This window comes from Callorhinus ursinus, unplaced genomic scaffold (assembly GCF_003265705.2).
Source record: "Callorhinus ursinus isolate GAN/ISIS: 27379988/994484 unplaced genomic scaffold, GSC_fseal_2.0 scaffold23, whole genome shotgun sequence".
NCBI classification, from domain to species: Eukaryota; Metazoa; Chordata; class Mammalia; order Carnivora; family Otariidae; genus Callorhinus; species Callorhinus ursinus.
The window spans coordinates 7265839-7278681 of record NW_027397085.1 but is presented as its reverse complement, the minus strand read 5'-3'; the positions used below and the strand labels follow the sequence as shown (position 1 = coordinate 7278681).

The window sequence follows — 12843 nt, the reverse complement described above, 5'->3', positions numbered from 1 at the left end:
GCCACCCAGGCGCCCCAGCATATCTGCATTTTTATTGAGGTCCTCAGATGAGCATGGGGCATCTTACACTCTGAGAAGTGCCGCCTAGTCTTTTCTCCATCAGGCAGATGTGTCCCAGAGAGAAAATAAAGCCATGCCCACAGGCTAAGCAAAGTAATATAGCAGTGGATATGTAGGTCCAAGTAGTATGTTTTAGGTTGAATTTGAAAAGCACATACGAGTTATTTTTGGATTATTTAAGGTCTTTGGAATATTTAGCCTCATCTCTCCTCTCTGTGGAGGTGGATTAAGTTTGCAAATCAAGAAGGCAGTGCAGTTACAGGTCACCTCGGGGCCTGTGGGTGAAGGTGAGCAGAGAAGATACCATCACTTTCCCTATCACCTTTATGGGGTTTTTGCTGCTTTTCCCCAGACTTTAAATAGTGGCATTTCCCAAGACTGTTCTCAGCAAAAGGCTCTCTTCATTCTCCAAGAGCATCACCTAAAAATACACTGATGCCTCCCAGATCTGGTCCAACCTGTCGCCTCAGCCTCAAATACACATTTCTGCCTGCTCGTTGGGTAGAACCACCTGATCTCCCATAGGAACCTCAAACTCAACAGACCCCCAAATCAAACTGACTGTTATCTGTCTTCCTTCATCCCTTTAAAATGTCTTTTTTGGGGGGTGCCTGGCTGGCTCAGTTAGTGGAGCATGTGACTCTTGGTCTCGGGGTTTTGAGTTTGAGCCCCACGTTAGGTGTAGAGATTACTTAAAAATAAGATCTTTAAAAAATAAAATAAAGTAAAATAAAATTAAAATAAAATAAAATAAAATGTTTTATTAGCTAAGAACCTGGCTCTGGACAGTGACCATCCTGGTTTCACTATTTATTCCCTAGGTCTGTTGCTGAACTGCCCAATGTCTTCATTTTCCTCATCTATAAAATGAGAATAGGGCATTCAGCGGGTTAATGTGCAGATTTAATGCAATAACCCTACACAAAGAACTTAGATCAGTGGCTGACCCAGGGCAGGCAGGCATTCAATATATCTTAGCCATTTTTATTATTCATTCCCTTATCAAATATTGATTGAGCTCCTGTGGTGTATTAGACACCACTTCTAACTTAAGCTTTCCAAATGAGACACTTGTCAAAACTCTAAGCATCCCCACTAAACTGTCTTGCCTTCAGGATAGGGCTGGCATCCCGTCCATGTTTTAATCTCAATGCTAGTTTATGAAGGTAGCACTAATTTGCCTGAATTAATCTCTAAAAAACTGTGTCCTCTAAATAATTCACACTTTCTTAGTAAACAGGGAATACAATATCTCTTAAAAGGCCAGGAGAAGACCAGCAAGATTAAAAAACATCCTCCGAAACCTACTCTGATCTCAAGAAGGTGAGGTCTAATTGTTGAACCAAAGGAAAGTGCCATTTTTGAGTTGACACGCCGGCGAGATTGGCCATCTCATGGTTTAACTGGACGGTTGGCAGGGTATCTGGCATATGGCAGGTATCCCTCCCAAAGCAGAAAGAATTCCCAAACCTATATCCTGAATGCAGGGAGTAGTCTATAATACACTAAGGAAAATGTATCTCAGGCAAATCTTATTTTTAAAAAGTAAGGATTTAGACCATGTAAACTCCTAGAATAATCTGAGAAGCATTGAGGGGCCGTGGCAAGAGTAGAGATCAGGAGTCAGATGGGCTAGACTGAAAACCCAGTTTAACAGTTTATTTTATCCCTATCTGTAAAAAAAAAGAATAATAATAACAATCTTTGTGATACGCTGCGGTAACATGCAAGTAAAAAGATTTCATAAACCATGAAGTGCATCACAAACGAAAGGTAGTACGATTAGTAGTTTAGCACCTGTTCCCAAATAGAACTGTCTGCAGTAGGCATAGGAACTGCCTTGGCAGTCATACAAAATCAACAGTTGCTCCTAGGACAGGTCACCGTTCACCCCCGAGGCCCGTCTTTTCTTTCTTTAAAGATAGTGGGGGGCACAGAACTGTCACCGGAGCTCCTTCGGGTCCCCCCATTCTGTGAGATGAGGAAATTCTGATTTTTTATGCCATATGAGTGACAGGTTCTCACAGGCTCATGGGTAGGAGGTTCTCCCCTTGGCTGCTGGACTCCTTGAATCTTAAAAGCAGAAGGTATTTCTTTCTTGTGCATGAGGAGCATAAGTATTTTTCTTTGTCTATAACACGTTTTATTTAGGGAACAGGGCATTGGGACCTCCCACCTTGCTGTGGCCCGGAAGACCCGGTTCATAGATTTGGAATACCATCCTCAAGGTTTCAGTGCACAAACCCAGAGGAAGGTGCTCTGTAAATGGGTGTGGATCTCTGTTTTTGATGACAGCTGGAGTTGGCTCCCCTGAGAGGTAATACATACCCCTTCGCTAGGTGTGCCCCCCCATCTGTAGCCTTCTAAAATCTGTACCTTGTCGATGAAACAACTTTCAGGTTGTCTTCTTGCCCTTAGCAGGGGCCCACATTGGTGTTCCTGTTTCTCCTTGGGAGCCAGACCTTCATCAACACCGTCCATGGTATTTCTTTCTACTTTTTTCAGCTAGGGGATAAAATAGGGAAAAAGAAAAAAGAGAAAAACTTCTTTCTTCCACTGTCTCCCACTTCTAACCCTTGGCAGCCTGGATTCTCATCCCTCTCTCTTGAGGCCTTTAGAAAAGGGGGAGGGAGGGGAGGGAAGAGGGGACCCGAGGAGAATGGGATTAGGGAGAATAACCCTGTAAAGAGGATTGAGAAAGAGGGTACCATGAGAACCCTGCAAAAGGGATGAGACCTGTTGCTGCCTGGCATCCCATTCCCCCACCAGGTCTGTGCCCAGTGTGAGCAGTCCCGCAGCCATTGGAACAGGAGGGCATGTGAAATGCAAGATGAGGCTCCCTCTGCCACCAGGAGCAAGGCCTGCCTGCCTGTCGCCAGGGCTCAGTCTGCATCTGTGTGCAGGGACCACGGTTAGGACGAGGAGAAAGCCTCGGCAGTCCAGGCAGTTTGGGTTATTTGCTTATCTAGGTGTCTAATGGTCAGGGAAACATAGAGTGGAAGACAGCACAGAACCCAGGAGAAGGATGGGGTGGAAGGCCTGGCAAACACACGAAAAACTAAACCAAATGGCAACAAGAAAGAAAAAGAGTTAAGTCCAGGAAATGCAGAGAAAAATCTGTATAGACTCAGGTTCTGTAATAACTAAATTTTGTGCCACACAAAAGATGTCAAAGGTAAAATCTTCGAAAAGCTAATTCCCAAGCAATGATCAACTTATTTAAAATAAAAAAATCATTTATGAAGTCTCCTGAACTTGTTTATAATGGAATTCAAGTTCTTGTTCTCTTAAAAAAACACACACTGAACATTTGGAGAGGGATGTGACAGGCAGGAACACACATCAGAGAGGAAACACAAGCAGAAACAAACAAGCTTATTCCCAACAGGGAAGAAATGCCATTTCCAGGAAAATCAGGGAAAGGTGGGAGAGAACTGGGCTCTAATTGTGCAGCTGAAACAAAGAGGGAGTGAGTCTCGGGGTGCGAGTGGGAGGCGGGCGTGCCTGCCGAGGGGCGCAGCAGTCAGCGGGCCCTGGCTGCCCAGTGGCCCCAGGCTGCGTACTCACCTCTTACAATGGAGAGTCCTAGCATCACAACTTGAAAACCTTTCTTTCGGACAAAGGTGGGTCGGGAAGGTGGATGAGGCTGACAGCTACCTGAGCTGACGGAAGTTAAGGATGAACGAGTTGATTTTGAGGTGTGAGGGCCCCTGGGGAATCAGACTCCTTCCAGCGTTAGGAGTTTGGCTTCCCTGGGGAGGGAAGATGGGTAGGCTCCTGGTGATGGCTGGCTTTCTGTGGTTCAGTGGTGACACTGTGGGACCCTGTGATCAGGAGGTACCGAGCCTCCCAGCACCCCTGTTTCTCTGAGGGTACCTCAGTGGCAGGAGCGGGGAGCTGAGCTGTCTAGCCTGCCTCCTGGGCATGTTCTCCCTCCTGTCTGAGGGGATTTCTTTCTCTTTCCAGGCAACGAGGGGGAGGCTTTCTGTTAGGACAGGCTCCTGCACTCTCCTGCATCCGTCCCTGAACCCTCACGTTGGGGCATCTGGGAGAGACATTGCTGCTTGTGGCCTCAAAGAAGCACTGTGACCACGTGTGCATCCCCTTTTGTCTCTTTCTGTTTTTCTTGCTTAGAAATGATGAGTTGGGATAGAAGGAACACAGGGAGAACCAACAGAGGCTGCTGGGAACGGGTTTCTCTGCTACTTGGAGGCTTCCTGACTTGCTCTTTCCTTGCCTCCCTCTGGGAAGGGAGAGCCCAGGAACTGTCTTCCCACCAGGCCCAGTCGGGGCTGGGGTTAGTTGTGAGGGATAGAGAAGGAAAGAAGATTCACAAGAATGTTGCTGATGCAGGCGTCTCCTCTCCTTCCAGACCAGCTCTGTTTCTCCTCAAACTTCCCCCATCTCTTAGCATATTTGCTTTGTGTCATGTGGATTCCTGCAGAAAGGAAGCCTGGATATTCTTCCAAATGAAAAGCTGTTATTAAAAGCTGTAGGCAGACCCATTGGTAAATAATTTTTTAGTTCCTGCACTGAGTACCTTTCATTTCTTGATTTCATCCATTTAGCTAAACTTTACCTGGGGAGTGTTTTTTGGATGTGGGGGTTGGAGGCGAGAGGTTTCCTTTTCGAAAATCCACTTGGGTGAGGAGGTATAGTTGGAGAACTCATTGCTTTTATTTTCTTTCCTTCCTCCCTGCTTCTCTCCTTCCCTTCTTTCTTTTCCCCCTCCAACGAAAACAGACTTTAACATCAAGACTTTCTGTGCCTGTGGCCTTTTCTTGATCTCCCACCCCTTACTTTTAGCTAAATAATCTCAGTCCTTCGCCTCAAGCTTTCCCTTTCTAATTCTACAATCTTCTTTAACCTTTAAGTTTCTGCTTCTTCACATTGGAAGTTTTTCTAGTGCTGAATGACTATATCAAATTCTGTGCCCATAAAGAATCCATTCTGGTTTTCACCTGGGGAAGGGGCAGGAGGAGTGAGTGGATGAAAACTGGGCAGCAGTAGGAGCTGGGGAGCAAGGGGTGGGGGTAGGTGGGCGCCGAGCCCTTGGCCCCGACTCTCCACCCTGGTCACTGGTGCATCTATGTCAGTGATTCAGGATCCCCCTCATCTTCATCCTTCCGTACTGGATATCGAGGCTTTCTTTATTCTTTGATTTCCATTTCTAGATTATGTTTGCGAAGTGTTCATTTTCCAGGAGAAGGAAGTTGTGGAAATCAAGTTCTGGATTGTGATCATCCATGGAAATGGAAATGAAATGTTCATTCTCAAGACATACCCAGTGGTTGCCCTCTTACAGGTGATCTAAAAGGGGTCAGCATCACTAGTGTTTTCATGAAGGGCTTCCCCCATCTCTTAGTGCTTCTCGAACTTTGGCTCTGGCATTCTCTCCCTTGAGCTGGGCTGCTTCATTAAGCAGCTGCCTGTCTGGGCTGAGACTGTCGGGGGTCTTGCTCTGGCCCCAGCCGTGATGGCATCACCTCCTACGCTGCTGTGTTCTGGCACGATGTGTGGGATATGTGTGGGAAAGAAGGGTCAGCTGCATGCGGGAGAGAAGGTTCTGAGTTTTATGGGGACTGGTGATGGCTGTGCCTCAGTAGTGGGTGTCACTGAACTCAGTCATGTCAACCTCTTCAGAAACCAGGAGAGAGCCTGTGTGTGTGCACATATGTGTGTGTGTTTAGATGGATATTAAGCTCTGTGGGGTCTCTTCTCCAACAAATTATATACCTAGAAAATAACACTTTGCTTTCAGAGATTTGAGAGTCATCTGGATTAGAGTACACCATAAACCACTAAAACAGCCCAATCCTAAAAGACACAGATTGAAATAATCTGTCAGACTTGTAGTAACTGAAAAAAAAAAAAAAAGTCCCAGCAATAACTGAAAAATACAGGCTTATTTGAGTCAAAGATAGCCTTTGGGAGCGTACAAACAGAGGTCTCATTGTCTGCAAGGACCCTGCTGCTTCAGGGGTTCCCCCGGACCATCCTCTTTTGAATCTAAGGTGGAACAGACTTCTTTTTTTGTCACACAACAGTCCCTGCCCCACTCACCCCAGGATTGAGCCTTCATAATTACACTGAGTTTTGTGGGGAAGCTGTCAAAAGACTTTTCCTTATCAAAGCAGTGAGTGACACAATCACTCCATCTCAAGCCCCTCCTTTTTTCTTCCCTCCGACCAGTGCTGAGCGGAGTTACCTATTCATCGGGGCTGCCTAATGGTTTCGCTGTGAGCGGTTTCTGGAGAATGCAGACTATAATGGGAGAGAGAAAGGCTGCAACCGGGTTGTCTTTCTTTCCTGGGAACTTCTTTTCTGAAGCAACTGAATGAGACCTTTGCAGGCGAGGGTGGTGGCCTCCCCTTCAGAATGCCTGGCCTGTTTCCCAGTGTGAAACATTCCCCAAATATGCAACTTTGCAAGCGTCCCAGCCGCCAGAGCCTAGAGCCGCCTGTGGCCCAGAGGGCTGGCGTTCCCTCTGGGGTGCCAGGGCGGGGGTGCCCCTGCGCTTGCCAGATGCCAGGACACCCCAGCCCCTAGTTACATAGTCCAGGGAAAGAATCTGTCCACAGCCTGGCTGTGACAAGAGCTTGAAGCTTCTCTCTCTCTCTCTCTCTCTTTAAATCCCCTCCTTCATTAAATCCAATCCTATAAAAAGGCTTTTGTTGAAGGAGCAGCCATGGCATCGTGGTGCACGGCTGTGTCACCGCTCTCAGTGTGTCCAAAGATGGACAGAAAGAACATCGTTCGTTGAATTCCTGAGCAAACAGTTCTGAAATTGACTTGGAGGGAGGAAAGGTAGACGGCAGAGGTCACATGGCATTTGTCGTGTCTGCAAGCGATGAAGCCAAAGAGGAAGGGAGCTTCTCGTGGATGGTAAGAAGCCCCCCGCCAGAGAGCGCCTGGGCAGCACTGTCCTTGCTACGTGTCTGGGGAAGGGCCTGCTTGGGCGGGCAGGGCTCGGGCTGCACTGGGCTGGTTGCTTAGATATGCATTTGGAAGCTGGGGTTAGCAGGGTCAGGCGCCGCGTCGATCACGTAGGGAAGGAAGGGGCTCTGATTCCTTTACCACCTCTTGCGGAGGGAGCCACTTGCGCCTACCTTGCTCAAGTCTACTTTTGTGGGTTCCTACAGCATAGAGCCGGGACTGCAGTCATATCTTGGCATGATGCTCCCTGAGGCTTTGTGTGTTGAAAACAGTCACGTCCAAAGTACGATCAAGGAAATGACCATTCATTTCTCCTCGGCTTAAGCTTTTGCTCCATTTCGTGTCAACTGAGTGCTAGTGAACCACCCGAACAGTCTTTGTTTCAAGGAGGCCACTGACGAAAGGACCGAGAAAGGGGATGGTTTCTTGTGTTTTGCTGATTGTCATTTTATCATTTACTTACTCAGTTTGATGCTCTTTTGCTTTACCTTTAAATGCATACGGTTGTCAAAAGCAAAACCAGCCACGCCAAAAAACGATGCCCAACAAAGTATAGATTTTGGTATTCGTAATAAATAAACATTCTCTCTCATGGCTTAGTTGAATTATTTTTCTGGAAGCTCAGTCCTTTGTCGGCTTAAGCTCTGTGACATTGTTCTGTTCTGGAGTTTCTTCATTTTCAGGCATTTGGTGTAAAGTATCACACACCTTCTCTTAATTTCACCCTCTTTTGTGTGGGTTTTCTGCCACATTTGACTTCTTTTGCTTTTTGCCCATATTCTTGTAATGCTTTCTGGCTTCTTGCTTCTTTTGAGCACATCCCTGCTGCTATTCCTTTGGATTTTTCCCTAGCTCTCCCTTGGCATTCATTGTCTGCCACGCCTGTTTTTCCAAACCTTAGTCCCAGCGACTAGCCCTGCAGAGCAATGTAGCTGGGGGCTGTGGGGCCAGATGCACAGGGTCCAAGTCCTGACTCAAACACTCCCTAGTTGCGTGACCTTGAGCTAGTTAGTTCTCTTTTGCAGACTTCATTGTCCTCCACAGTAAGAGAGGACAACACAGTACCTCTGTCATAGAGCTCTTCAGGTGATTCAATGACTTCGTACTGGTGAGGTGCTCAGAATGGTGCCCGGCATCATTATGGTGTAGTGTGGGCTTCTTTCATTTCTGATGTAGGGTAAATATTAGCTCTTGGGAAAGATCAGACAATGTTGGAGAATGGGTTTGATGATGTGGTGGTGGTATTTCAGCATATTGTTTCTGTGGTCTTGTTTAAACTCTGGTAAAATATATACAAAACACAAAATTGGCCATTTTAACCCTTTTTAAATGTACAGTTCAGTGGTACTAGTTGCATTTATAATGTTATACAACATGATCTCTATGTCCACAACTTTTCCTTCATCCCCAACAGAAAGTCTGTGCCCAGTAAGTAGTAACACTCCAGCCCCTCTCCCTTGGCCTCTGGTAACCTCGGATCTGCTGACTCTACGAATTAGCCTCTTCTAGATATTTCATGTCACTGGAATCATACAGTATGTGTTCTTTGGTGTAGGCTTATTTTACTCAGCATCCTTTTTTCAAGGTTCACGCGTGTTGTTGCACGAATCAGAACTCCATTCCTTTTTCTGCCCGGGAGCACTCCATCGTGCGGCTCTCCCCGTTTTGTTTAGCCCGTCACCCATCAGTGGGTATTTGGGTGGTCTCCTCCTTTTAGCTACTGTAGTAACGCTGCGGAGGACCTTGGCTTACAAGTATCTGGTCAAGTCCCTGCTTTCAATCTACCGAGGATGGAAGTGCTAGGCCATTACAGTAATTCTATTTTAGCTTTTTGAAGAACTGGCAGCTATTTTCCTGGAAAGGTCATTCTGTCCTCTGGTATTCCTCTCCTCAGATCCTGTTCCATTTTTGTCTTGTCACCCGTTTCCCTGTACTTCCAAGCAGCAGACACGTTCTTGTCCCCTCTGGTGTGGTGTCTCCTCTCCACGTGTCTGGGAAACAGCCCACTTCTCTCTTCCTCCTGAACTGGCCGAGCTTATCTTGCCCACTCTGGCCCCTCATACACCCAGTCATGTTTCGTCTTAATTGTCCAAGAAAGGGGAGTTTGCGTGGGTCATCCACAGGCCTCAGTCTACTTCATCTGGAGGTGATTTCAGCCACTCAGATGCCCCTAAAACGTTTTACTTGAAGGTGTGGGAAATCAGGGATGTGGAGCCAAAGGCCCTGCAGGATTGCAGCCCTCCTTAGACACGTTCCTTCGCCCCCACGACACCTTGCTTTTTTTTTTCTGCATCAATTTCGCTTGTCTTTACAGGCAATTTGGCCACACTGTCCGGCGGGAGAGTTGTTCTCCACTCTTCATTTGCTCACAGCTTCTCTACTTTTCTCTGAGCAAGTGAATTAATTAAAAAATACTCCAGCAGACTGTAAGCCCGCCTCAGACAGCCATTCTGGTTGTTGGGTAATTGTTAGCCAGGCTTTCTGGATGTCATTCATTTCACAATCAAGCTCCTAATTAATCTCAGCACCATTCTCAACAGAAGAAAGGCTGATGCGGGGAAACATCCCCGATTACCATGAGAAAGGAAATGTCAAGAGCCCCGTTGAGTTTTCCTGGCATCCGCCCCTCGTCTCACATGAAAACTGCCATTAAGGCGCGCAGAGAGGCAGCCTGGCGAGCAGGCCTGAAAACTCACGCACTGCAAGAGCATGAGGAGCCCCAGACACCCGGACCCCGCTCCGGGAGTAACCTGCAGGCTCTGCACTCTCGTTTCGCAATACCGATTGTGTTTCCCAAGATAGCGTGGAGAACCCCTGTGCTGTGTGCCCATCAGGACAGCGGGAGCTCTGCTGTCCCTGAAGCCAGCGGGCCAGTGCCAGTTGGGAAAAGCTAAAGGTCTCCCTTTTTTGTCTGTGTTTTTGTGTCCGCAGGACAAAAGATCCTTCATCATCGAAGTGACGTTTTAGAAACAGTGGTCCTGATCAACCCCTCAGATGAAGCAGTCAGCACTGAGGTAAGCGTCTGGCCCCGCGGTGTCACACAGTGACTGGGAGGGCAGGGGCAGGCCCGGTGGGGCAGGAGAAGGACACGGAGAGAGAAGTTCTGGATCCGGGGACACCTCCTTACCCCCAGTCAGGGGCCGGTTCTCTACCTCAGTGCCACCCCAGACTGCCCCTCCCGGTAAGGACAAAGTGGAAGATGCTACGCAGAACTGTGATTGATATCTTATGCAGGCAAGGGGATCTGAAATCTTGGGTATTTATGGAGGGTGTGCTGCTGGGTGGTGTCTGGCTGGGATGTAGCAGGGGAAATAGACTACAAGCCCTTAGGCCAGGACATTTAGGACACAAATTTGGAGAAAAATGGTAGCATAGAGGCAAGCTCCCTTCAGAGCCATTTGGCTTACCCCCTATAATCCCCACTGAAAGGCAGGCTAGCCTGGCGATCAGGAGCATGGCCTTGGGTCCCAGACTCCCTGGATTCTGACACTTTTTAGCTGGTAGCCTGGGGCAAATTATTTATGGTCTTTTTGTCTCCGTTTCTACCTTTGTGACATGGAGATCACAACAGTGCTTCTAATGTGATTCGAAGTGTCAGATGCTTAAAACAGCACATAGCGTGTAACCACTGAAATATAAATGTTGGTTGTTCTTATTAATATTATTATTACTGTCATTTGAAATTGTTGCCAAAAAAGAATAACTGGGTATTTCAGAGACTTCAGTTAGATAAGAGCTTGGCTGAAGCCAAGAATCCCTGGCCCCCCAGGCAGGAGGAATGGCTGTAGCTCCGTTTTCCTCTTCTTTTATTGCAGGTTAGCACCTTTGAGACTGAGTGCTTCTTGGACATTAATGTTGCCACAGTCCCTGGGGGGCCTTCATTATCTACAACATCTCCTCGGCGCATACTTCGAGCCTCTTTCTAAAATTGAGATACAATTCACATACCATAAAATCCATCTTTTAAAGTGTGTAATTCATTGGTTTTTAGTATATGCACAAAGTTGTGTGCCTATCATCACTCTCTGTTCCAAAACATGTCCGCCACCCCTTAAAAACCCCAAGCTGTTAGCCAACGCTCCCCATTCTTCCTAGTTGCTGGCAACTTCTAGTCTACCTTTTGCCTCTGTGGATTTGCCTATTCTGAGTATTTTGGATAATGGAATCATACACTAGGTGGTTTTTTGTGTCTGGCTTAGTTCACTCAGCGTGATGTTTTCAAGAGTCATCCACCCTGTAGCATGCATCAGTACTTCATTCCTTTTTTATGACTGAATGCTATTCCATTGTGTGGGTGCACCACAGTTTGTTTATCCAGTCGTCAGTTGATGGACACTGGGTCGCTTCCACTTTTTGGCAGTCATTGTGTAGCCTGTTGTGATTCCACTTCCATCTGCCCCAGATCAGCAGGACCTCTCTGACAATCCATGAAGGCACAAGGCTGAGGCAAATGGGGGGCTAGCAGTCTCACTGTGATTACCAGAATCAGGAAGTAAAGACAACTTGAAATGGAAAAGGAAAAATAATTTCCTGAAGGAATCCAGGCTTGCTTGTGGAGCAGAAGGGGCTGGAACAATTATTTCGGTTTATGTGTGTTTCCTTGATTAGAACGCGAGGTTCTTGGGGGCCGTGCATCATGTCCTGTTTACTTTTGTATCCCTCCCTTGGTGTCTAGCATGATGCCTGGCAGTGAATTTGTGCTGAACTAAACTGTGCTCAGAACGAATACCTTGGTGCTTGGAGCAGTGTTTCTGCTGAAGGACAGGCTGGCTTCCTGCCACTTCAAGAACAGAGAGTTCTTTCGTGCAAACCATTTACAATTCTATTTAAAAGATTCCCACTTGGAAAAAAAAAGAAAAAGATTCCCATTTGGGGCAGCCTTTTGTTTCTGTTCAATGTCAGGCACCTTGCTGATCCCACTGGAGACGGCGTTTGGAGCTGAGCGATTGCTGGATGGCTTGGAAGGAAAGGGGTCCTGTAAGGGAGGGGCTGACTAGGGACCCTCGTTGGAAACCTGTGCTTCCTGAGGCAGCAGTCAGGGGAGCTGGACTGTACTTGGTGACTCAGCCTGTGAGACATCCTTAAGTCTCACAGACGGTGCGCTGCTAGCAGACACAGCTGTGGAGACTGCTGTGCCAAAGACAAGGGAACGAGGGGGAGAAGGTCAATCACCACTACTGGTTGGGCCGTCGTGAACATGGAAGATGGCATTCATGGGCCAGTTGACCAGATGACCACGGTTGTTGGCTTTGTCCACCTCCCCGGGGGAAATGAATGAGTTTGGTTGGTGATGGGTGTCAAGCCCTATCAGGGCCAGCCCTGTCCTGCGAGTGGGATGGCGGGCAGTGTTGCACGTGGCTCATGTCCTGCTCCCTGTGCTTTGTTTCAGGTGCGCTTGATGATCACAGATGCTGCCCGACACAAGCTGCTCGTGCTGACCGGGCAATGCTTTGAAAATACCGGAGAGCTCATTCTCCAGTCCGGCTCTTTCTCCTTCCAGAACTTCATAGAGATTTTCACCGATCAAGAGGTGGGCTCCTGTCTGGAAATAGCTAAGCTTTAGAGCTGCTGGGTTATGGTTGTAGCCTGAGGCTCCACTTTGAAAGCATAGGATGGGGCTAGGAGAAGGGGAGGGAATGTCACACCTCCTCTGAAATAAGCAAAACTGCACGATCCAACATACTGTAGTTCTACGACTCATCACCAAAAGAATTCGGGGCACCCATCTATCGTGAACTTGAACCATTCTTAATGTGCCAGAGATGGAGGTGGAGGGGGATTGGAACAGTCAGTATTTTAGAGATGGCAAAAATAATGGAGAAACTTGAAATGGCAGAGCCCAGAAGA

At 47.4% G+C, this 12843-nt stretch overlaps 1 protein-coding gene across 2 annotated transcripts in view; it reads left to right on the top strand.

Moving 5' to 3' along the window:
- MAP1B (microtubule associated protein 1B) overlaps window positions 1–12843 on the top strand; it is a 90668-nt gene that overhangs the window by 60561 nt on the left and 17264 nt on the right. Inside the window, exons 1-3 of one of the 2 annotated variants that reach the window (XM_073905366.1) lie at window positions 6724–6945; window positions 9928–10010; window positions 12386–12526. In XM_073905366.1, the coding sequence (XP_073761467.1) occupies window positions 12395–12526 (132 nt within the window). In that variant the 5' untranslated portion in view covers window positions 6724–6945; window positions 9928–10010; window positions 12386–12394. Of the gene's footprint in view, window positions 1–6723; window positions 6946–9927; window positions 10011–12385; window positions 12527–12843 lie in introns of those variants that run through there. The other variant, XM_025892880.2, reaches the window with a different exon arrangement.